The following is a 26,342-nucleotide window of genomic DNA, read 5'->3' on the forward strand; positions in this document are numbered from 1 at the left end:
CTGCTAACAGAGGAGCTTATGGCATTTTGTGTGGGAGAGCCATGCTTCAACATGGATGGACCGGAGTGATACCATGGCCTCACCGAAAACCGATCTCCGATTCACCAACGACCCTTAAATTCCTAACCCCCAAGAGGCCGGCAACGCACTTGTAACGCCTCTGGTGTTTCAAGTATTCATGAGCGGCGGCGATTGCTTACCATTAGGGGATCCACCTGCTCGTTTACCGGCTTATTGTATTCCATAAAAAACACATGTTATCTATGTAATGCCCATAGTTAAGCAGTAGTCACGGACCAATAGGTATGTTTTCATATTATTTTGGTGTTTATTGGTGGCAATAAGATGATAATGTACTTCATCCTCAATGAAAAACATTTAAAATTCGATATTATTTTATTTCTTCTTTGGTTTCTAAGTACCTGCCGTTTCATATCTATGTAGAAAATTACATCTCAAAACAATTTTGTACATTTTTAAAGTACAAAATCAATATACAATATCTTCGTTTTTAAATAAATCTTATAATTACATAAATACATTCCTAATATTAATAGATAAATATAATACCTTACACGTACTGTCTTTACAAAATACAATATACAATTAATTCATAATAAAGATTTTACATTCTACGCAAATAGTTTTATATTACCGTGTCTTCTCAGCAACTTTTCTTTGTATGCCAAAGGTGTTTAGTTCACTCTTTACCGGTGTTTTAACCTTTTTGGTCTCTAGTAATGATTTGTTCCTAAGATTCCTTCTGTATCTGTCGACGTAGAACTTTCCGAACATGTATAGGAAGGCTAAAGAGTTGCCGATGCACATCAGGTTCAAGAATTTTGGGAAGTTACACTCGTAGAAGAATACTGAGACGTTGTGGACGAAGACTATTGAAAATTGTAGCTGAAAAGGAAAAGAAAAAAACAACGTTACTACAAGTTGAATCATTATTTATGGGCTCACAGAAAACCGACGTGAAACAACGCTTTGTGTTTCGTTCTATGAGTGAGGTTATCGGAGGCACAATGAATTACGCTCCTTCCCAATCTTCCCAAACCTCGATTCCCGGACAACCCTTAAATTCCGCATACTTTTTTTATTTCTTTTGTGTTCCTAACCCCCAAAAGGCTAGCAACGCACTTATAACGCCTCTGGTGTTTCGGGTGTCTATGGGTGGTGGCGACTGCTTACCATCAAGTGATACGTTTGCTCGTTTACCGGCTTATACCATAAAAAAATCGTAGGTTCATACAGCCAACACAACTTCAACTGTTTACTTTACAAATCTCAAATAAATCTTTGCTTTAAAATCATTAGATGTGTAGTGACTATAAAACATATTCTTTCAAACTATCTGATTTGCAGTGGATGCATGTGGCGGCTTGTCAGTCTACGTGGAGGACCAAGGGGGGAGGCCTTTGTTCAGCAGTCGACATCTCTCGGCTAATGATGATGAATCTGATTTAACTCACCAGTTGCATCTTCGTGACGTGCTTCTTCCACCACACGTACTTCTGGTACTGCGGCCCTAGACCGGCGATCAGATAGTAAGTGTACATTACTACGTGGACCATGGAGTTCAGGAAACCCATCATCGTTGTGTGGCCACCTGGAAAACAAGAAAAAGAAATAAATTAACATTTTAAAAGAACTTGTAAGTAGAGTATCATATTCCACCGAAGTATAAATGTCTCCCTTCTTAGACGAGAGTAGCTGGGCTGTAAAGTTAGCGGCAGGTTCTCCACTAAAGCAGAGTGGAGACATATAGTGAAGCGGATACGAGTTGCTGCGAGCTTTGTGTAGAATAGAAATGAGCTGTGGGCAGCAGTGATACGAGCGAGTGGACACTTAATATCTGCTCCGCAGCGCAGCTTGCTCTCTCACCGTACAACATTGTTTACAAAGGTGAGACATCTCCTGGTTTATGAGAAATTGAATGAGAAAACTCAAGAGAGCGGTCACGTTCTTCAAAAGAAAAAAATATGTGTAAAAAGACGTACCTGGATAATATTTAACCGCAATCCAGACGACCAAGGACATTAACGTGTGATGGTAGACGTGGAGGAAGGTGACTTGGTCGTACTTCTTCCGTAAGATGAAAAATACTGTGTCTAGGAGCTCCGTGAACTTTGCGAAGAAATAGAACCATGTTGCTGCAGCTACCTGGAAATTAAAAGACCATAGTTTAGAAAGTTATCCAATTGTAAATTCTTGGGCCCAGTAGACCTGATGCGTGATTCGGACTTACGTACTAGCGTTAGGTAAATACTGGGTATTTACCATTTAAGCTCAAAAAGCAGGAGTAGAAACGGGGTGGGTTTTTGTCATTACGAGTCGAACACTGCCTCTCGCTTCGCATAAAGCGGGAGAAATCACTGAATGATTTTCCCCCACAAGATTTTAAATTCATGCATTATATTATTTACCTTTGGATTGCTTATTCAAACGACTGTTTCTATATTATAGAATAATACCATGTAATATACTGAAACTGTACTACATGAAAGAAAATGTTATCAAGGCTAGAGACTAAAGACCATGACCATGAATCTATTTACAGTTTCAGTTTTGATAAGTTATATTTCAGGTTACCGATTGGTATTTATTAGTGGATATTTCAGTCCCTTTATTTAATAATGTTCCTGCATTACGTGAAATTTTGTATCAAAATAACTAACTATTGTTTTACGTAATATATTTAAATTATTGTGTGAATAGTTTTCATTATTACTTATTTTTAGGTAAAATGTCAATTTACGTGTTATATTGGTTTCTGAAGAATAGTATTATATAACAGTTCTTTTAGTTCCTCGTGTTTATAATTTATCGTGTTTTTTGTGGTGGGATTTAGAAGGTTTTACTAATATTATAAATGTGATTTATTTGTTATTTTCGTATCACTAGCTATCACTAACTCCCGCGCGGTTTCACCCGCACTGCTCGGTTCCTATTGGTTGCAGCATGATGTTCTATAGCCTTCCTTAATGTAGTGACTATCCAACATTTTTGTTTTTCAAATTGAACCAGGAAATTAGGACGTTCAGACAAACCATTTTTCTTGTTCAATTAGCATGCATTTTTTTTTCAAAAAGGCACCCTTAATTTTAGTCCTTTTTACAATTATTTTGATTCTGCATAAATGAATATTTAAACTTACCCTGAGTGCTCGAGGGTTATCTGAGAAGTCAACTGGATCACAGGCTAAATTGAATTCTCTCGATAAAACGTAGACACCACCCTGTAAAAGACAATTTAAATATTTATTTTATTATTCATGTTAAAATTAAAATAAATAAGGGCTATCTTCAAAATAATTTGTTGCATAGTAGTAATAATGTAGTGCAATTAAGTGCATGTGATATATTGAATAAAAATTACATACAGGCCCTGTGGGTCTGTATCACAACCTCTAAATAGGTCCCTAATAAACTTATGTAACAGATAAGTAGTACAAAAAGATAAAGATTTTTTTTAAGTGATTAACTTGAGTGATATTACACATAAGAATAAGTACATACAACAGTGTTGTTAGGATAGGTACATGGGCTACATGGCATGTTATGCCGTCTAGGCGTACAAATATTAATAATTTTCATACAAATATCTATCCAGACATTATGAAAGAGGCCCACTTTGTAACGTCATCGTCTACGATAGTGCAAATAATATTTACTAACTAACATCACTTGTTCTGTGTTGACCATGACCATTCTTAATTATAATGTATCGTCTCTTATTGGCCTCAATTAGACGGTCAAAAACCAAAAATCTCCAAGACAAAAGTCTCGATGTTATGACAATAACAAGACAATATCATATTTATAAACACGCACACACGCACGCAACGTCGCGCCTTTTATCTCATAGGTAGGTAGGCAGAGGTGCACATTGCAGCACGTAATGCCGCTATGCAATGTACACCCACTTTTCACCATTTGTGTTATAAGTCCCATGCAACAGGGGGTGAGCCTATTGCCATAAACCGGATACAATTCCAAACTCCGTGCTACTGCTGAGAAATTTTCGAAAATAATCCCAATAATACTTTGCCCGAATCAGGAATCGAACCCGAGACCTCTTGTGTCCATCCCAAGGCAGTGTACAAGCGCTACAATGTCAGTCACCTACTATTCACCATAATATTATTATGTAACTATTTTCTCTACTGCTAGCCTGACTGCCTGACTGTCTGACTGCTTGACTATTGGCCGAGTGGTCTACAAAAATTAGTGACAAACGCTACAACCGTTTCAGAGTTATGCGCTTAGCAACACATTTGGCGATTACGTCAGAGGAAAAGACGAGTATGTGTTTAGAGAATGGCTTATAACAGGAGTTGTATTATTTATTAGACTAATGTTTAGGGAGTTAAGAAGGTTACATTTTGTCTATATTTGGCTTGATACACGAGAGATATATTCTGAAATGTATGAGGATAACATCGCGGACGAAAAGTCCTGTATTACTATTTTATAACAACTGATTATTAATGTTCTATTAATATTATTTAACACTCATGCAAAATTTTCATTACAATATTTTAACGTAATATGAATATGTAAATCAATGTTAACAATTGTATAGGTAATGACCACTTTACTTATATTGTTAAATAAACATTTTTTAGTTGTTTGTCAAATCGAGTTTAAAGTACAAAGTTCTAATTATTTTCACAGGCCAATCACGTTTTATTGATTTAATTTAAAAATACTTAATAAAAAAATATTATAAATCTGGAATTTGGCCCCTATTTCAGCAGTACAATGACACGTAACCTGCAAAGGTTAAGCATTCTTTTGAACCAAACGTAACAGCTAAGCTGTGAAACGATGACCGTTTCCACCGATAGGTACTGAGCTATATAGCTGTGCAATGAAGTTGCACAGCTCGAGTATGCACGTATCGATAGTATGGAGGCCATCCATAACACACATCCATAACACGCATCCTTCTTTATAAAAAAAAGCAACACAAAGCTTAGCTGAGTCCGTTTCCACTAGTGCCAAGCTATGTTTGTCAATGAATATGATTGGTGGAAGCCAAACGCATCCACAGCAACGTAACATAGCATATCTCTGATGGAAAAGCATAACCCTTAAGCATACAAAATGATGATTAATTTTCTCACATTATCTTTGCGAAATAAAACGTGTGATCTAAATAAATCATTATCATAAAATCAAATTCCTTATCGATAACATTAAACTAGATACTGTAATGAATTCTTTCGTCCGTCCGTACGTACGTGTTTTTGTTAAAATCTTACTGACATGGATGACATTCTTGATGTAAAGAGGTGTTAAGAAACACGTGGACGACAAACGTGTTTATTCTCAATCACTGTTTAATCTACAATCGATCTTGTGTAATACAAAAATGAATCTGTCAATGGGTTACTAAGCATCAATCTGGAGAACAGCTGGACTGATTTCTAGCTGGACTATTTAAGTATTTTTTTGTTGGGTTTCTTATTTTTAGGAAAAGATTAAGGTTATGTGAGAAAATATGTACAAATATGCGCTGAAATTTTTTCAAGACGAAACAAAGTTCGCGGGGTCCGCTAGTTACCTACTAATAAAAAATATAATTTTTAAACATTGAAATAGAAAAATACTTAATTGCTTGAGGCACAGGTCGCAATTCAGTTAACCCGCGGCGGTTTTAACCACATGTATATGTTAAACTAATAAAAAATACAAGCGAATTTTCCTGCAATTCGTGAAACTGTAATTTTTTGCAAATGTGAGACTTACGTACGTACTGAGTTTGAAATAGGTAATCTTGTTTTATTTTTCAAAACAAATATCTACTGTCGTAAGTAAAGTCACGCACAAAAGCTAGGCTTTGATTCTCTTTTAATGGAAGTGTGAATTGATATGTGCGCGACGTCTAAGGCATATTAATTACTTGCGTAAATAAATACGTTACATCATTACTTTTTACACAAATTCTGAAGCGATAGAATAACAATAAAATCGGCCTCCAAAATAATATTAAATGCAGTCATATTATATTATTTTTGGTTTTCTGGAATGAGAAATGAGACTAACTGACTAAGTAGCTGACTGCTACGCAATATGTTTCTTTAATTCCGCAAGTAACCACTTTGTGTGGAATACAAAGGTTATTTTCCGGGTGTTAGCATAATGTATGCCGACCCGAAGTTGCAGACTGCCTAGCGGGTCACCTGGGCTCCGGCTCGAAAAACAGGAGTAGGAACGGGGTGGTTTTTAGACAGTAAGAGTCTGAGACTCCCTCTCGCCCAAGGCGGGAGAAGAAATTGGATGATTTCTCTCTTCAAAAAAAGTGTAATGTATGTAGATATGTATATACGTGTGAAAAAAAATACTACTCATGTATGCATGTGTGAATAAAAATGTAATGCCAGCCTGCTGTGGGACGACATAATTTTTAACATGTTAGACGCCATAGAGGTTACCAGTTCAACACCTTTTGGTTTACACATAAAAGATTGAGTTCAATTCTCCAGATGGGGCCGAGGGCACCCACAGAAGTCCTTCATCTCGATCGGTCAGCAATTGTAAACTTCAGAAACTGTTAAGGTATTTAAGAAACAAAAAATTAGATCTTACCTCATAAGCTATGAATATACTGAACAGGACTTGGAAAATGTTGTATAGCATAAGTGGAATCTTCAGTTCGTATGCTGGCCTGTTCTTCATCAGCCGAGGACCCAAAGATAGGCAGAAGTAGAGGTATGCTGATGCAATGGCTATCACTGTGAACGGACTGGATACTCCCCACCAGTCTTTTGTTCTTGGATCTAAAATTAGTAAAATAAAGAAATTGTAATTGAACAAGTCAAGATTTAAACAAAAAATGTTCTTAATTTATCAATTTGGTCTTATTATTTTCAGTTAATTCAGCAGGCAAACTGTAACCTGCTTACCATTTTATAAGAATAACAGTCGAAGTATTACCACGGATTATTTTATTTGAAAAAATAAGAAAATATTTTCATTGTAAAAATACTTAAAACATTGTTTCGAAGAATTGATCTTAAAAAAATATTGCACAAATATGTTTATGAATAAAAATTTCAATAACTTTGTAATATCATAAAATAATAATAACCATATTTTGTAATAGAAAATAAAAACATACATTAAAATACTAAGATCTAAATGCCCTACATAAAACACCAAATGATTTGCAAAAATTCAACACAAAACTAAACAGTCATGTACAGGAAAAAAACTACAAATAACACATATTAGATATTTCAAAGCAAAAATTAAAATAATAATACTCACCAGCTAAATCGTGTATCACATAATTGTAATAATCGGTAATACTATTTAGTATTCCCGACATTTTTACTATTATACTATTCAAACGTTATATCTATAAGCGAGACACTTGAATTGTGAGACTTCTCTCGAGCAACTGCCGACTCACACACACATGCAACATTAAAAAGAAATATATTCAATCAATTCCTACGTAATCCCAAAGTTACTTTGTAGTATAAAGTTGTATCTAATGCCCATCCAACCTGTAAGGTGATTTGCCAAAATATAAGTACGTAAAGAGGTCACACCGAATTTTGACATTAAACAATCTGAAATTAAAATCGATGTAGATGTTGCTTGTAATGACTACAAAATTATCATGTTTTTGTTAATTATTACGTAAACATGTTGTTGTACTTACTGGTTTTTATTTAATTTTAATTAAATTGAGTTTTTAATTAAAATTATTGAAAATGCATTGAGGGACTTTTGAATTCTTTAAGGTAATCTATACATATAATAAAATCGTAGAAAAGTGCTGTCTGTACATTGAAAATAAAAATAAAAAAAATAGCAGGGGTTATTGTTATGTCGATGTCGAACCCAAAAATGTAATTAATGCGCGCTAATCTCAGAAACGGCTGATCCGAGTTGGATGCGGTTTTCACGAATATATTGTGGGATGCTTAAATTTACATTTAGTGTTTGTTTCATGTCAATCGGTTCATAAATAAAAAAGTTATGTCAAATTAAAGAATCACGTCGAACATTCTATGCTCATACCATTAATCTCCGCAACTATTTGACGGATTTGGTTGAAATTTGGTACAGATATAGTTTAGAACCTTAGAAAGGACATAGATATATTTTTATTTCAAAAATCAAAAAATAAAATAAAAATAAAATAAAATAAAATAAAATAAAATAAAATAAAATAAAATAAAATAAAATAAAATAAAATAAAATAAAATAAAATAAAATAAAATAAAATAAAATAAAATAAAATAAAATAAAATAAAATAAAATAAAATAAAATAAAATAAAATAAAATAAAATAAAATAAAATAAAATAAAATAAAATAAAATAAAATAAAATAAAATAAAATAAAATAAAATAAAATAAAATAAAATAAAATAAAATAAAATAAAATAAAATAAAAATAAAAATAAAAATAAAAATAAAAATAAAAATAAAAATAAAAATAAAAATAAAAATAAAAATAAAAATAAAAATAAAAATAAAAATAAAAATAAAAATAAAAATAAAAATAAAAATAAAAATAAAAATAAAAAAAAAATAAAAATAAAAAAAAAATTAAATAAAAAATAAATTTATTCCGGACATACAGCGCCATCTATTGTTCAATTCCGTACTATAAGTACGAAATTGAACAATGTCGGGCTGTTCCTATACTCCGTAGATAGATGGCGTTGATCGCGCAATGGTGTAATTACAATTGTTCAGTTCATGTTATTGTTTTAATTCATTGGAAATTTGTTTTTACAAAATAGTAAAAAGCAATGAAAAATATAACATAATACAACTTTTAGTACAAAGAAAACGCTCTAACGGAGTATAGATAATTCTATGTCGATCGTTACACGACTTCGGTTCATGTTATTGTTTTAATTCATCGAAAAAAGTTAACAAATAGTAAAAAGGTATGAAAAAAATTATATCAATATAATTAAACTTTTAGTACAAAGAAAATGCCCGAACGGAGTATAAATAAATAATCCAAGTTGTCTTTATCCTCGATAGATGGCGTTGGGATCGAAATAGATTGCGCTATGGTTTTGTTACAATTATTTGGTTGGGTATCGGCCGAGCGCTTCGGTACTATCGTAGAAAATGTGTATTATCAGTCGTATGAATATTTGTCTGTAGTGGTCCTGCTGTTTCGTATATTCTAAAAGGTTTCGTTGATTGTCAATTAATAAGTTTATTTGTTGGGTTTTCCTGGTTTTCTGGTTAAACTTTTTAACGTAGGTTTAGTTTGATATCGATTATTAGTAGTTACTGTAGTTAGTTTTTTTAATAAAATTGTAAGTCTAATTTATAAATTAATTAGATTAGATTTAAGTCGTTTCTTTTAAATTATTTAGTTTAAGCTTGGTTATTATAGCATAAAGGATAGGTTCTAATATAATTTCTTTTTTAATTGTTATAAATTCGTAATTCGTAGCTTTCTTTAGTTTTAAGTTAGTTTTCATCTTAAGTTCGGAAAGATTATAATATTTCTTTAGTTAAAGTCCGTTTTTAAACTATTTTTTCAATGCCCTAAGTGAGTATACATCTATTAAAATCAAACGCAGAGATTATGTTGACTTTTGAAGAGTTCCCTGGAATATTACATCTCATTTTTGAAAAGATCCCGCGAGATCGGGAACATCATCATCATCATCAGCCTATAGCTATGGGAACTATGTGGTTAAAACCAAAAATTTGCCGGAAGTCACTATTCCACGCGAACGAAGTCGCGGGCAAAAGCTAGTTTCAAATATATCATTAGAACTTAATGGGATATTTACCATGTCTATTATTTTCTGTGAATTTACGATAAGTATTCTAGTGACCATGTCAGTTTAAAAAAAATCAAATCAAATCAAATATTATTATTTTTATCTATGGGAAAATTTTAACGAGATATTGAGAGAGATGATGACCAATGATCTGACTGTTTCCTTATATTTTTTTTAAAATAAATAAAGGACAATGACATGCTACCTATGTATGACAAAATTCAAGGTCAAACCTGATTTGGAAGTTCGTGAATTGACACAGTATACAATAGAGAGTGAACTTGAGGAACAAAATGGAGTACTGCACTGAAATGAGACATTATAATGGAAGGTAATGACCTAAAACGGTAATGTTTATATAGCCTACTAATGGTGATACAGTTTTTTCTAGAACAGAGAAATTGTTGATATTATTACAAAAGAAAGACTAAAATGTGTTAATCGATTTTTAATGACAGCGGACTGATCTGTGTCTGAATGTGTCACGGGTTTTGTTTCTGCGTTGAATGTATAGTTACAATTAAAAAGAAGAATAAGAAAAATCTGAATTGAATTTTTCATCCTCATTAGATCAGGGTGTTTAGACACTAATTTACTTAAAAGTATTGAAGAATTCAAGTAAAAAGTCGTCGAGGTGGTCCATATGGTTTGATTTATTTTAATCATGAGAATTTAGTTTAGGTGTTTTATCTATCTTAGGTATCTATCTTCCTGAAGGAGTAGGTAGAGCACATTACGGCACGGCCACTGTACCATGATCAACCACTTTACACCTTTTGTGTTATAAGTCCCATGTAATCCTTATTGTATATACTGGCTACAGTTTTAGACTCGACTTCGAAAAAAGGCCAGTAATTCTTCTAACATAGCGCTTTAATTGTTTTAAAATCACAATTGTATAGTAAAGCAAACATTTTATGGTTAAGAATTGCTTGCTCCTTGTGAGCAAAAGTAGTTATTAACGTTGATTTATCTTCTTCATCTGATAAATTAGTGCCCTATCTAATCTATGTCTATCTTTGACATTGACTTTTATTAATTCAATAGATCATCAGGCATTTACCTATGGCCTATGTTTCATACACGAGTGCCTATTTTCGCACATTCCACGGCAATGGACTTTAAAGTGTATAGAACAAATTATCAGTCTAATGTTTGTGACAAAAGATGTTTGTTTAGCAATTTGCTAATTTTTTGAATCCTGCTTTTCCATAGTAGTAGGTACCTAAAATGGTTAATGGCCATATCAGTTAGTTTATTTTGTAAGCCTATCTTAAGACATAAAACTAAATGATGTTGTAATAATTATGTACGCATTATAATAATATGTTCATGTTTCCTTTCTCTATATTCGATATTTCTAAACCCTATATCCTTATTATTAAGGTAAGCGTTCCCAGACCCGCATCTTACGCATCGCACGCAACGGATTTTAGTGTATCTTGTATAGAAACTCATACAACTGCGTCCACACATCCGCATCGTACGGACCGCATCATCAGCAATGCCTACATGCGATGCGTGCCGATGACGTCATACAAAACGCGTGCGATGCGTACGATACGGGTCTGTGGACGCTTACCTTTAACCACCCAGGTAAAGCCATGTTAGGTTCTAGAAACAAATCCACGTGTACCTATCTAATAACATCTAACTACCATGCTTAAAGTAATTAATATAAATGCCATTAAATTTACCTCAATGCTCATTAAATTATCTAATAAGTATTTATGATGTCATTAGATAAATATTGACTGTCTCTAAACAGGTTTTCATGGACTGTCGAACTTTGATAGTGAATGAAAACTGGCTGGTAATGGTGATGACGATGAAACCGGTTTTCGTTTATGACCACGTGTTCTTAATCACAACTGAAATTAAAAGAAAAGGTGAAGGGAATATTCTACAAGTAGAATGATAGTCAAAGAAAGTAGATCATCATCATGTATGCCATAAAATCTTATAGGGGCCTACCCGTCCAGAACCAGACCCGTGCGTGCGGCGCGTCGCGTTCCGCGTCGCGTTCCGCGCGCACCTCAATGAGCCATCAGACCACAACAGATGGGGCCCAGTAGGGCTGATACCCGATACGGAGTCATGGAAACCCTGATGGTGTCACTGCCGGAGTTCCGGCTCGTAGAGCAGTTGTAGGAACGGGCTGGTTTTTAGTCAATAATAGTCTGATACTCCCTCTCGCCTTACTCAAGGCGGGAGAAGCTATTAGGGGATTTTTCTCGTCACAAAATCCATTAAATGTGCAATGAACATAGGCCTCCTTTAATATTTACTCCCTTAAACTCCCAGTTAGCGAATAAGCGTAAATGTAACCATTTTTCTAGGAAAATGTTAGATTTGCCGAAAAATACCGTAACATAGACGATTAAACCACTATTCAATTAGCTAAGTCAATCTTACAAAGCGCTTTTTGAGTAATTTTTCAATTTTTCAATATAAATCAAATTCATGAGTCTTGGTTAACTTTATTTTTGCTCTATGTTTTGTTTGTGTATATTCCTTCCTATCAAAACTTTTCTCGAAAAGTGAGAAAACTAAACAATTAGAAAGGTTAGCAATACAATTTAAAACAGTAATAACGCAATAATTGAATATTGTTCCTGTTAAGTTATTGAGGTTTAGCCCAACGGCAACGGTGGCATTATGTTGTATCCATTTTGTTTCAGAATATCTTTTATATTTTATTCCGATTCATATTTATTTCACAATAAACCACGAAAAAAATTGTTGAGTATTGCATATCGTAGAAAAATAATAACTTACCGATAATATAAAGAAATTCCAAAATAAAATACAAAAATGTAGGAATAACAAAATTTATTTTACAATTATTAACATTAAGTTCAATTACATTATTTCTTACAAACATGCAAACTACGATCGCATACACTTCATCACGATAATGCATATCATCGATTTCTCATATGTCATCAAATAACTTAAATTAAATAACGAGTATTATCAGGTTTAAATAAAAACTAAATAGTGGAAGATTTATAAGGGATGATGACGGGGTATGAAAATTAAAAATCTAATTAGTCCGTCAAGTAGATAGTAAAAACACATTAGACACGTATTTTATTTTGTCATATAAGAAAACAATACTTAGATAAAAACGAATCAAGGTTTAGGAGTGATAGCTAAATACGTCATTTCTACGTTTAAACCGTACCTAGAAATGACGTCCCGCGGTATTTCAAATCAATATATCGTCGAAAGTATTTGTTTCCGTAAGAAAATAAAAAATACGTGTATAATGCTTTAAAATAAATCTACCAGATGGACATCAAAATAAAAATTAGTCATCTACCCTTTTAAATGATTTCAGAGAAGTTTCACAAACATCGATATATCAATACATCATTTTAGATCAAATTCTTTTAATAGATAATTCAATAGACATACTAAATTTAATTAATTTAGTATCACTCACTTCTCCTAATAGTATTCTTATAATAGACCTTCTCTCAATAGTTTTTAAAATAAATTCTATTCTATTATACTTTGACAAAGAGGTCTGCAGGTCTTCATGTTTACATTAAGTAAGATTTATTAAATTTGTCATGACATTGTATCATTACACTTTGTAAAATAGCAATCCCAGTCACTCAAGTCAAATATCACTATTTACATTTTCAAAAATCATTTAAGCTGATTATAACTTAGCTCCACATTAAATAAATTTATTTCCTAGTTAGACATAAGTTAATAGTTTAATTAGCTTTGACTTTACTAGTGCCATTTTTTACAGTTTTATTTGAATTGGATTTATTTTCTTTAACGTATGTGACGTAGTAGAAATTGCCGAACATGTAAAGGAACTGCAGACTGTGGAAACATAGGACAGTGTTCACCCATCTTGGGTACCCGCAGTTTACGTAAAGAGCTGATAAATTGTGAACGAAGATTGTTGCGAACTGGACCTGAGGAAGAAAGAAAAAGAAGATTATTACTACATAGTATAAAACAAAGTCGCTTTCTCTATCCCTACGTCCTTTTGTATGCTTAAACCCTTAAAACTACGCACCGGATTTTGATTATAATAACTAGTGTATTTATTATGTCTCATAATAAATTGATTAATTAACTGAAAATAACGGTTTAATCACGTAAACATTATTATATTGACATGAGCTTTACTAGTTTCGAGGCACAGAAGGACTCTCCATCATGGGCAACGTGTGAACCCGGAAACGTCATCGAAACTAGAAGAGCTATTCTCGATATACAGAATAAACCGTTGTTTTTAGTTAGTTAAAAAGGGAGACTCATAAAATTTTATACTTGATTCTAAAGATACAACAATAAAAAGATACCTTAAATAAATAAATAAATAAATAAATATAAATATGATTCTAAAGATAAAATAGATAAATTGGCTTTTAATTATTCTGGTCTTGAAGTGATTTTTAGTAGGTACATTAGGTTAAACATCATAGTAGAGTTACTATATAACAAGGATGTTAGTTTTATATAGAATAGAGTTTGTTTTATTCTTATGCTATTTGTACTTACCAACTGCATGGTAGTGAGATGCTTCTTCCACCAGATATATTTCTGGTACTTAGGACCAAGACCTGCGATCAGGTAGTAAGTGTACATCACCACGTGGACAAAACTATTTATAAGTCCAAGCAGAGTTGCATGACCATCTGAAAGATAAAATATTAATTTATTAATCTCCTTATACGTATTAATTCATTTATGCAAAATGTATTTGTAACCCCTTTTCTTTTAATAATTGAATATTTTTGTAGTTTGACTAATTGCTGCTCCGATATTATTGTCAGGCTCTTTTTATTTATTATTTTAATACCATCATGAATTCCATTACTCACTTACTTCAATCAAATTCACTTTGTTATTTTAGTTGTTAATAATTTTGTATGCAACATTTTTACTTGTTAACTTTAACTTTATATGAAACAAAGTAAAACAGTACTTACTAGGGTAGTATTTAAGTCCAATATAAGACGCAAGAGGCATCATGGAATGATGGAAGAGATGCAGGAAAGATATTTGCCTGTCTTTTTTTCTTAGAACGAAGAAAACTGTGTCAAGCATGTCAATAAACTTCACAATGGTGTACAACCAGAACGCCTTGTGCATCTGAAAGCAATATATTATTCAATTTAGTCTTTTGGTACAATAAAATAGAAAAGAAAATAAGATGTTAAAAACTCACTGAAAATAGGTAATTAATTTTGGGGATAACAGATAACTTTGGGGTTTAAAGAAGGTTCAAAATAGACCTAGTAACGATGAATGTGCCAAGTGTAAAAGTATAAAAATATTTCGTAAACACTTTTAACCTCGGCATCATCCCTGCTAGGCCCCCTCTTTGGTGGTCTGATGGCTCTTTGAGGCGTGTGCGAAACGCGATGGGCCCGTACGCACCCACTGATTCTGGTCGGGCGGCAAGCTACCCTTCCTACCTTGCTTGCCATCCGCAGTCCCGTACTTACGGTGGCCGGAGATCATCGCGTGATCCCCGACGCCCGGAGTGTCTCCCGCGACGTCTGGGGCGTGAGGAGGTTCGTCCCCTCACGCACCTTTACTCAAAACTTAAGAACTAAATATTTACTCACCGTTCGTGATGTAGGGTTGTCAGTCTCATCTACAGGCTGGCACGCCCAACTGTATGTTGTGAACCAACCACTGAACAGGCCCTGTAACATGTAACATGCAGATTATCATAACTATTTAATACAAGCAATTTATACTTTTGACCATCAATGTAATTTCGGATATCATAATTTAGTCTTTATTTTTCCATTCTTCTGGTCATGAATTCACAAATTTTTGAGCTAATTCTAACGATTCACAATTCTTGGATGCGTTTCCAAACACATAATTTCATAAATAAACACAGGACACTCAGACCCGAAACAACAATCTGTAGATCACACAAAGAGTTGTTCCGTGCGGGAATCGAACCTGCGACACGTTGCGCAGCAGCCGGTTGCTCAGCCACTACGCCAACCAGTGTGTAGTGGGCTTTATCTAACTATCTTAAACAATACTAAAATTCAAATCATAAATTCACTACAATTACATAAAATAATTATATTAACATACAAAATTTGTAAAATCCTTACCAAATAAAATATATAGCCGCTAGCAAATATTTGAAATATGTTATAATACATGATGGTCCTTTTTAACTTGAACGGTTTTTGATCCTTCATTAGTTGTGGGCCCAATTTATTACAGAAATATAAATATAATGGAATGATTGTAAATAACGCCATAGGAGACGGAGACCAGTCTTTGGTCCTTGGATCTGGAAAAAATAATTGGAATGTTACATTAAAATCACCGATTTTAACGACATGTCATAATTATGAATATATATATTTACATATATATATTATATATAGTTATTTTAATGCATGTATAGTATATATATAGTAATACTATATAAATACTATACACTAATGATGATAACTGAAAACAATTACATAATAGATACTTATTACCTTACTATACTACAGTTTCTTTAATACAAACTGCAAATCGACAAAAAAAAAATGAAAGCGTGTAATCAATTCCATTCAGAAGATCGAGTATTTATAAAATGTGAATATTTCTTGAAAATTAACACTAACTGATGCCTGTAGCTTTACCCGCGTATATATAGTAATACTATATAAATACTATACATGCATTAAAATAAAAAAAAAATACTATTTTTGTCTGTCTGTCTGTTTGTTCTGGCTAATTTGTGAAATAGCTGGACTGATTTTACGGGTCTTTTATTGCTAGGTAGCTGATGTACTAAAGACTAATTTAGGCTACTTTTATTTTAGAAAATGAAGTCGCAAAGTTACTAAACTACGCGGGTAAAGCTACAGGCATCAGTTAGTGTTAATTTTCAAGAAATATTCACATTTTATAAATACTCGATCTTCTGAATGGAATTGATTACACGCTTTCATTTTTTTTTTGTCGATTTGCAGTTTGTATTAAAGAAACTGTAGTATAGTAAGGTAATAAGTATCTATTTATGTAATTGTTTTCAGTTATCATAAACTTCAACCTCAGGTAATTATAAAACCATTAAAATGTAATTTAAACTAGTTGAAAGACTTTCAGCAAGTTTGACGGGTTTTAGCTGATGAATGGTGTTTCGAAATAGGTACTTCTGAATTCAACCTACAATTTTTTTAACATCTTCTACGTCTTAAATTTTAAATGGTTACGAATAAAAAAATATCTAACTTAAGTGTGCTTTCCGACAAAAAATGTGTTATGCAGCTATGCTACGAAGATGTAATAGCTAATTTTCTAAACTATGTAGCTGTGCAAGGAACTTGCGCAGCTCGAGTATGCGATGTATCGATAGTAGGGTATGATAGCCACAAGCATACATCCATAGCTCGCATCTTTCCACATAAAAAAACATTATTTTAAACTTCAACAATAATGTGATCGTGTTATTAATTTCATTTATTTAAAAAACGTTTTTTTTTCACAGCTTTTCCAATATTATTTTAGTTTTTTTTTTTATTCAAAACTCAGAAAACTATCTAAGATAAATTAAAAAAATATATAAAATAAAAATCACAACACTTACCACAAAGATCATAAAAAACATAATTATATGTCTCCTTCATTCTGCCTAGAAGCGACATCTTGACTTATATTCTTAAACTAAAATTATCACACTATATTTATTTTTCCCTTTTTTTAAGAGAAATTTCGAGGCTACCAGTTCACTTCCTCACTTAAACTAAACACAGACATCGGTGCACATTGATTTTATTCACCATTAACATTTTACTAAACGAATTCTTTGTCACTAATTAGTATCGTCATGAATAGTAAAGCACATAAGTAATTAACGGTTTCAATTATATTATTTGTTTCGCATAATAATATCTAATAGGGTAGAAAATGTCTGTCCATTTATTTGTTGAATTTTTTTTGTTTTTTTTTAAGACTAACATTCACAGTGCCAATGTGTGTTTGTTTTACGTTAACGCAATCGACATGTTTATGACGTTCGGCGTTCTGATTGGCTGCTCAAAGTTAATCAACCAATCAGAAGGCGGAACGACGTAACGTTACGATTGCGTTTACATAAAAATGATTCGTACTCAGTACTCTGAACTATATTGAAAATTTTAATGAACTATTTTGGCTTCGCCAAAATTATCATTACTACCACAGTCTCACAGAAAACCGACGAGAAACGACGCGTGCGTTGTATTTCGTTTTGTAAGTGAGGTTACCGGAGGCCCAATCACCCACCTTCCCAATCTTTTCAAAGTCAAAGTCAAAGTCAAAGCATTTATTTCAATTAATCCTAAATAAGGCACTCTTGAAACGTCAAATTCAATTGTCCGTCAGTCTGTCTGTCAGTGAAGCTAGGCGCTACGTTCCAAAGTGTCAGCTTCGAATGGAGAAGAACGATCAAGAAATCCATCGTTACTCTTTTTAAAAATCAATCCCCGATTCCCCTCAACTCTTAAAATCATCAGGTTTGACGAGGAACTCGACTTGGTGTTGATGTCCATAGGCTAGAGGCGATTGCTTACCATCAGGTGATCCGTCTGCTCGTTTACCGGTTTATACCATAAAAATGTATCATAGACATGGAACATTTACACGAATTCATTCTGATTTTCAAGACAAAATTCTATCTACATAGAAACGAACAAAGTCATCGTGCTAACGCAAATATTTAAAATCATTCAAGTATTTTAATTTTATTTGTATTCAGAGACGTTTTTTCAACCTTTCAAACCTTTGTTGGTGTTATGTTTAAATTGCAAATCGTACTACGTAATATTACGTAGGTTGTACTTACCATTGTTGGAAAGTCGCATAATGTGTTTGCCTTTTCATTGTTTACTTACATGTGGGTACCACGTGGCTATAGCAGTTTCTTTTTTTCACGAATTTCACAAAATTCAACAACTCAGGATAGTTATTTTTGTTTCTTCGAACCGGAGCTCCGGCAACTCCTCCAGTCTTCTGTGGCTCTGTATCGGGTTTAGCATTACCGGGCCGGTGGTCTGATGTCTCTTTGAGGCGCGCGGAACGCAATGGGCTATACACATAGGTCTGGTTCTGGCTGGACAGCAAGCTACCCTTGCTCACCCTCCGCAAGCCCGTGCAGGCTGGAGATCGTATCGCGATCCCCGACGCTGGGAGTGTCTTCCGCGACGGCTGAGGCGTGAGGAGGTTCGTTGCTTCACGCGCCCGACTTCTCCTTAGCTAGCGTGACTGCTTCGTAGGTGGAGACGGCATCCCAGTACCATGGCCTGAACCAATGGTGAACGCGAGAGGTTACCGTCACCGATCATATCCCTGAGGACACGGCGCCTATGCAGGGCACACCGCCACCGTATGCTCCACTGTATCCTCCGGGCGTATATTGCAGTGATGACACCCAGACGTTTCTTTCCGCCTATAAGAAGCAGGTACGTCCCAAAACTCATATATATATATATATATATATACCGGACAAAATTCCAGACTCCGTGTTACTACTCAGATATTTTCGACAAACCGAAAAGAGCTCAGTAATGCTTTTGCCCGACCCAGGAATCGAACCCGAGTTGGCGATTTACAACTCGCTTTGAGCAAGCGTGGTGATTAATGTTCAAACCTTCTCCATGTGAGAAGAGGTCTTTGGTCAGCACTGGCTACTTATGAGCTGATAATACTTACTTATAAGCTGATAATGATTTAATTCGTAAGTTAAATTTTAATTATTTTAAGGTGTGGCAGAGCGATGCTTCGCCACAAGTGGGCTGGCTCGATCGAAGTGACTCGGCTTCTCAGAAAACTGACGTAACACGTTGTGTTTCGTCGTGAGAGTGAGGTTTCCGGAGGCGCAATTATCTCCCCTTCCCAATCCTCAAATTCCTAACCCCCAAAAGACCGGAAACGCATATGTAACATCTCTGGTGTTTCGGATGTTTACGGGTAGCGCCGATTGCCTACCATCAGGTAACACGTCTGCTTGTTTACTGGCTTATTCCATTAAAAATATCTTATACTCATAATAAACATACCTAATTATTCACATTCATTGTTTGAAATCCTTTGCTATTATAAACATTTTCTTATTATTAGAAAATTTGGGATCATCAATATAAATAGTATCTCATGGAGGGCAGAGACTATGGAACATCAATTGCTACGAACTAGTAGGTCATAGTTAGACTGCCACGTTGGTCGAGTGGTCACAAGTGCGACCGCCAGACAAAAGGTCTCGCGTTCGATTCCCGGGTCGGGTAAAATATTACTGGCCATTTTCCGGTTTTTCGAAAATTTCTCTGCCCCCAGGGAGTCTGGAATTGTGCTCAGTATATGGCAATAGGCTTACCCCCTATTACATGCGACTTATAACACAAAAGGTGAAAGTGGGTGTACATTGTATAGCAGCATCACGTAATGTGCATCTCTGCCTACCTCTTCGGGGTTTAAAGGCGTGTCTAGTGGGTCATAAAAATAAAACAAAACATCAATTTACCCATATATTTCAATCCTCATAAACTAACAAGTCTTATTGCATTGTTTATGTCGGGAAAAAATAATTATTATATTATTTTTTAACATAAATAAATTTACAGACTTGGTAAATTCGATACAAAATGTCACATTTCGGTAAGTATAAAATACTTTTGCTAAGTATTTGGTTTCAAACTTATAAAAAAGTATACCTAATAAATTGCTATTGAATTGTACTAATAGTAGATAAAACAAAGGTAAAATTAAATTCAACTGAACTTTCATTTTACTGTATATTGTTTTTCTCAAACTCTTTTGTTGATATTATATTATTATCTTGCTCGCTTAATTTACATCTAATGGTAACAAAAATAAGGATGTAAATACCTTGACATTTGTGTAGTATTTCACGAATTAAAAAGATTTATTTCATCAATTGCAACAATTCGTATCAAAAATTATATAAATATTGGTAACTCTATATAGGTATCACTTATTTATTCAGCATTAAAATAAATAAACGAACTGAATAATCTCACAAAACATAAAAAGAAAACAAAATATTATTTAAATTGAAGAATAAAATAAATTAGGAAAAATAAGATCGGCAGAATGAAAAGCCTCTAAGTATATTGCTCAATAAATAAGTCATATATATACTCGTACATATATGATAAAATAATAAAAGAATTTGTCATAACAATTACTTGTATATCAAAATACAGGTTTGTATGTGAAATAAGGGCAAATAATTAATCAAATATATTTCATTGATTCAATAATAACATAATACCTTAACCAAATATTAAAACTATTTGTACAAATATACAGTCATTAGCCTATAAAACATAGTAAAAGTCTATTATGCTTACTAACATAGTACTTAATTATGTGTTACAGATTTTGAAAAATTCTGTGTAAAGCAAAATATAAGTCAAAATAATGGATTAAATAATAAATAGGGCTTTAGTACGAGTTTGCTTTATGTCAAATGAAATCGAAACGAGAGCCCGTTCGGCGCTCTGATTGGTTGGTTTATTGCAGCCGGCCAATCATGGCAAGGAACGCGGTCTCGTTTCAACCTCGTTCAATGTAAATGAAACTCGTATTAAGCCCTCTGTATAAGCGTAAAGATATGAGTAACATTAAATTGACAAAAATACAACGAAAAAGAGAAGGATCAAAATTGAGCAAAGATCAAAAAATCTTAGGATCATTAATGAGCAACAAAAGTGAGTAGGCACACAGTTTCAAAATCTTTAACACAAATCTATCACATAAAGGAGCTAGACACAATCTAGCTGCATTTTAACTAAACTAAAACGATCACAATTATAATTATAAAGTCTTTGTTTTAGCTCTCTTTCGCTTTTTCACTTGTAACCTGAGGAGTTTGGACTGTCGTCTTATTTTTGATGTAGTTTACGTAATAGAAGTTACCAAACATGTAAAGGAAGAGACCAGCGTTGAGCGAAAGCAAGAAGTTTATAACCTTGGGGTAGTTGCATTCGCAGAACATAACGCTGAAGTTGTGGTAGAAGATGATGCAGAACTGGATCTGGAAGGAGAGAAAATAATTGATTAAGAAGATATGAAAGAAAAATTGGTATTATATACTGGTATTCTACAGATAATGTTTGACTCAATAAACGTAAAAGTAACCGGCGCTATGAAAGGCTTCAACAGATTTTTGTTGGCAGTCATGATAAAGAGTCCTTCTGTGACTCGAAACTAGTAGCGTTTTTCTCCATTAATGTACGTAAGTAAACTATGGTTTTTAGTTTAAAATAATAGTTATTCATAAACATACAAATATTTGAGTGAATTAATTAAAACGTATACCAAATATGACATCAACCGTTTCTATAGACGAACCATTATTTATTCATACTTCTTTATGTAAGTAGACTTTAAGACCAATTTACATAATACAAATATAGCCCTATTTGTTTGTGTTAATTCAATTTCAATTCATGTCCGAATTCTTATAATATCGTAACCTTCAACAAAACAGGTTAAGCTTTTGTTTATACAGATTTCGTTCTGTTTCAATCACCGTAACTAATTATTTGCGCCGTTTTAAGAATTAGGAAGTGCGATTAAATGTAATCAGAATATTTATGAGACTAGATCGATATTTTGGGAATTGGGATCAAAAATCTGTTGATAATTTTATTGTTTTCAAAATTAAAATTGTCTTTAATCTCCGCCATATCTCTAAAAAGTCTTTTCTGCAGCGCTCTAATATAAGTAAACTGGTTATTGATTTCCGAGTCATTAAGTCAGAACTACTTTTGTGTGATCAAAGTTTTAAATAAATGAATGGAATTCTCATTCAACTTACCAGCTGCATCGTGGTGAGGTGCTTCTTCCACCACAGGTACTTCTGGTATTGGGGTCCAAGACCGGAGATCAGGTAATAAGTGTACATAATAATGTGGATGAAAGAGTTGATCACTCCAAGAAGAGTGCCGTGGCCACCTGGAATGAAACAAAACTACTGTTAAGTGGATTCTTTTTATTGTTACTTAGAGAAAATCACATGAATTGATATAACACAATATTCATTACAGTGTATTTTTTTGATTTCAAAGATAAAAAATATAAATAAAATTCTCATGCTCTACTTGCAGGTGGAGACTATGTCAATTGTTTTCAGATTCATTTAGAACCATATTTCTTCTATTTAGAATTGATTTTAGACTTACCAGGCAAGAATTTAGTTCCGATCCACGCGCAGATAGGCATCATGAAATGATGGTACAAATGCAAAAAGGTGATTTGCCTGTTCTTCTTTCTTAGGACGAAGAAGATCGTGTCCAGAAGCTCGATGATCTTAGCAGCAAAGTACCACCACACAGCAGCTGCCATCTGAGAAAAACAAAATGTGCGATTGCATCAGAAACATTGTTTTAAGGCAAAAATGGAGTATTAAACATACATATTAAAATGTGTGTATTTTGGTCTATCTTGCATTGTTATTTATTTTATCGATCAGTTAAAATAATAATTTCTAGAATTACTCGAAACGTCGATAACGCAGAAGTAATATTATTTTGAATTATGTAATCTTTTATTATTATTATTTTTTCTCTTGGCTAAAAATGTATACTTACCCTGTTTGCCTTGGGACTGTTCGAGTAATCCACAGGCTGGCATGAAAAGCTGTAGTCGTTCCACCACCCTGCTGCCATGCCCTGGAAAAAAAATAGAAAAATATTTAATAAAAAGGTTTAAATATATTATTACAATCCGTATCATTGCAAATGCCTTATATTTTTTATTTCTAGGTAGCAAGACATTGTGAGCTAATATTGGGTCGAGTTTTAGAAATCATCGTGAATGATCCGTGAAAGTTCAACTGAACTCAGGACCTTCTCTACAAAGAGGGGTTTGTCTTCATATCTAGACTCTTGACTGGCCATTTAAGGATCAAGTTACAACAAAGCTTTATAGATCAAATAACTTTTAGGAACTCACCTCATAAACCAGGTATATGCTCATCAAGATTTGTGAGACATTATACAGTATCATGGTGTTCTTCAGGTCATATGGTTTCCTATCCCTCATGTAGCGAGGGCCGACAGAGGTGCAGAAGTAGATGTAGGAGGCGAGGATGGTGAGCAGAGGTCCTGGTCCAGACATCAGCCACCAATTCTCCGTCCGAGGATCTGGAAAGAAAAATTTGGTTATTAGATAATGGTGAGAGTGGTAACGATAATTAAAATTAGTTCTACATTTAGAAGCAAAAGTATTAATATTTTTATTTAGATGATTCGCCTAATCAACCAAAGGCCAAAGACTATCGATCAAAGACCTAAAATGTTTGTCTCTAAATTTATTAAAAATTTTCTTCTGGCTCTTATGTTAAAACTATTTAAAAGGCATCACATCAAACCGTAAAAATGGTTTTTGATTTAATATTTTAGTAGCTGATAGTAATTTGAAGAATAAGAGAGAGTACAAGTCGGTATTTCACAGGGCTTGGTAAACCACGTTAAATGGAAAATACAATAGTTAACGAAGCTTCTTTTAAATTCACAAATAATAAAAGAATGTGAACATTCCTGCATACTAATTGGGAATTTAAACACAATACATTACATAAGACAGAATCAATTTACATACTTCGTGTACATATAAAGACATACAATCCAGTCTATCATAGTCTCGCTTTGTATTACCTTTCCACACATTTCACGGTCAGTTTATACTGGTTTGTGTAGTTTGATGTGATGTGTACATAAGTAGAGGTATATAAAAAAGTATTGTACGTCAAAGGTGTTAATTAAATGTGCTAATGTATGATGTCTTTCTATGTTATAACCCAATGACACTGCCCGGCTTGGTGATTGAACCCAGATATTGTACTTGATGATTGAAATTTTTAAATGAAACTAAATGATTGTTCTTTATTTATTTTCAAATGACAATCATTATTTATTGATATTTTATTGTGTGATTGACTAATTGTAAAAATCAATATTTGATATTATTGGAGTCTTAAGGACACTTTAAAAGTCATACAATGACTCTATCATTGCCTTTGTGTCATTTCTAATCAAACAATTAATTTGTTTAACAAGTTAAGTAGGCATTCCTACTTATAATTAATTATAATCTGATTAAAATGTATGCAATAAAATAAATTATATTTTAATTATATTATGACGCAAATCATCACAAAAAATCATTAACAAATATTATTAAAAAATCTTTTGACCAAATTATAAATGCGTTGCGCTCCATGCGTCTGAATTATTAAATACCAACGCAATTATTAGATCTTAAAATCTCCATAAATTATTTAGATAAGTAAATAACTTTTTCGTATATTTTTTGTCTCAATATATCTAACTGATTTTTTTTATGCTTTAAGAAATATTTTCTCATTAAAAATAATAACGAATCCATAAATCACAAAGCTTTTATATAACTAGATTATTTTAAATAATAATTAAATCAAGACCTGCTACATTTATACAAATCTCCTCCATTGGAAATCAGAACAGAAAATCCTATGTACCTACAAAAACAGTAGGAAGCAACATTTTATCAATTTTTTAAACAAACACCATGGATCAAAAACAAAACAAAGCCGATATTTACCAATAAAACTACGTACATACAAAAGTCCTTTGATTATAACATCATGTGTCAACCGCGTAACAATATGACCGTAGTGTACGGACAAGTATGCGCGGACGCAGCGTCGCACAGGAATATCATTATTATTATAATGAACAGGTGTTGTTTCCGCCTCCTTTAAACGTAACCTAAGATTTATTGTTTGAGGACAAATAAAGTAAATATTGTTATCTAATTGTTATTTAAGAAAAGATTTAGTTGTGAACTTCTGAGGGAGTATGATTTGATATTTTTTTTATTAATTGAAGAATAATTAAACCCATGATCTCTCTTGATCAGCATAACAGTCATAAAAATGTTAATAAATTAAGTCCTATATATTTTATAATTTTATTCTCCTCCTTATTGTCATTTGTGGACTTATGTTGTCTTTTTTAATAAAGTTTATTATTATGAAAGCATCGAGTGCCTGATTTAAAAATTATAACAACGAAATACTGAACTGAAATTTTCTATTTATAATTGAAAGGAATTTTGTGGTTGCATTATTAATCTCCCACGTTCTAGACCATAATCCTATACCTATAACCGTATCCTTGATCCAAATTTTATTCAGATCCCTTCAGCCGTTTTGACGTCTTGGACTAACAAATTATACAATCGCTCTAAACAAGACTAACTTGCTTCCTAAACAATCCAGGCGCCTCAAGACAATACATAACCCAAAATTATACAACAAACTCAAGGCTTTATGGTAACTAACATAATATCCTGATTCCTATGACGCCATCCTTATAACCCAAGGACTAAAGTACCGAAACTCAACTCAAATCAAACGCAGATAATGCGCAAACAAATACATGCGTAGACCTACCACTAAGAATGCAGTTTGAAAACTGATCACGTATCGTCAATAAACTTGTGTATAACACCCGCTATTAAATATCAGAATAAATCGCATCAGTATTGAGTTGAATCTAAAAACATTTTAGACAA

At 33.1% G+C, this 26,342-nt stretch overlaps 2 protein-coding genes across 3 annotated transcripts in view; both read right to left on the minus strand.

The window, feature by feature from the left end:
* Positions 1 to 377: 377 nt before the first annotated feature.
* Positions 378 to 17,560, minus strand: LOC118262067 (uncharacterized). Its single transcript, XM_035573175.2, has 12 exons — positions 17,371 to 17,560; positions 15,893 to 16,077; positions 15,383 to 15,463; positions 14,741 to 14,903; positions 14,310 to 14,446; positions 13,509 to 13,717; positions 7,278 to 7,351; positions 6,597 to 6,787; positions 3,161 to 3,241; positions 2,004 to 2,166; positions 1,476 to 1,612; positions 378 to 906 (listed from the first exon to the last, which is right to left on the minus strand). The coding sequence occupies exons 1-12, from the start codon at positions 17,426 to 17,428 to the stop codon at positions 652 to 654; spliced, it is 1,734 nt and encodes a 577-aa protein (XP_035429068.2). The 5' UTR covers positions 17,429 to 17,560; the 3' UTR covers positions 378 to 651.
* Positions 17,561 to 20,271: 2,711 nt separating this feature from the next.
* Positions 20,272 to 26,342, minus strand: part of LOC118261849 (elongation of very long chain fatty acids protein AAEL008004) — a 38,344-nt gene continuing 32,273 nt past the window's right edge. For both annotated transcript variants that reach the window (XM_035572847.2, XM_050701459.1), the window contains exons 3-7: positions 23,739 to 23,929; positions 23,375 to 23,455; positions 22,967 to 23,129; positions 22,603 to 22,739; positions 20,272 to 21,816 (exon numbers count right to left, since the gene is read on the minus strand). In XM_035572847.2, the coding sequence (XP_035428740.1) occupies positions 21,613 to 21,816; positions 22,603 to 22,739; positions 22,967 to 23,129; positions 23,375 to 23,455; positions 23,739 to 23,929 (776 nt within the window). In that variant the 3' untranslated portion in view covers positions 20,272 to 21,612. The remainder of the gene's footprint in view (positions 21,817 to 22,602; positions 22,740 to 22,966; positions 23,130 to 23,374; positions 23,456 to 23,738; positions 23,930 to 26,342) is intronic.

The sequence above is a fragment of the Spodoptera frugiperda genome, chromosome 20 (genome assembly GCF_023101765.2).
Source record: "Spodoptera frugiperda isolate SF20-4 chromosome 20, AGI-APGP_CSIRO_Sfru_2.0, whole genome shotgun sequence".
Classification (NCBI taxonomy): Eukaryota; Metazoa; Arthropoda; class Insecta; order Lepidoptera; family Noctuidae; genus Spodoptera; species Spodoptera frugiperda.

Excerpts from the sequence above, each read along its gene's own strand:
- LOC118262067 (XM_035573175.2), bottom strand. The coding sequence starts at position 17,428 with ATGTCGCTTCTAGGCAGAATGAAGGAGACATATAATTATGTTTTTTAT. Across the intron at positions 14,447-14,740 it reads TGGACTTAAATACTACCCTA|ATGGTCATGCAACTCTGCTT; the intron begins GTAAGTACTGTT and ends TTTATCTTTCAG. Across the intron at positions 6,788-7,277 it reads TGTGATACACGATTTAGCTG|ATCCAAGAACAAAAGACTGG; the intron begins GTGAGTATTATT and ends TACTAATTTTAG.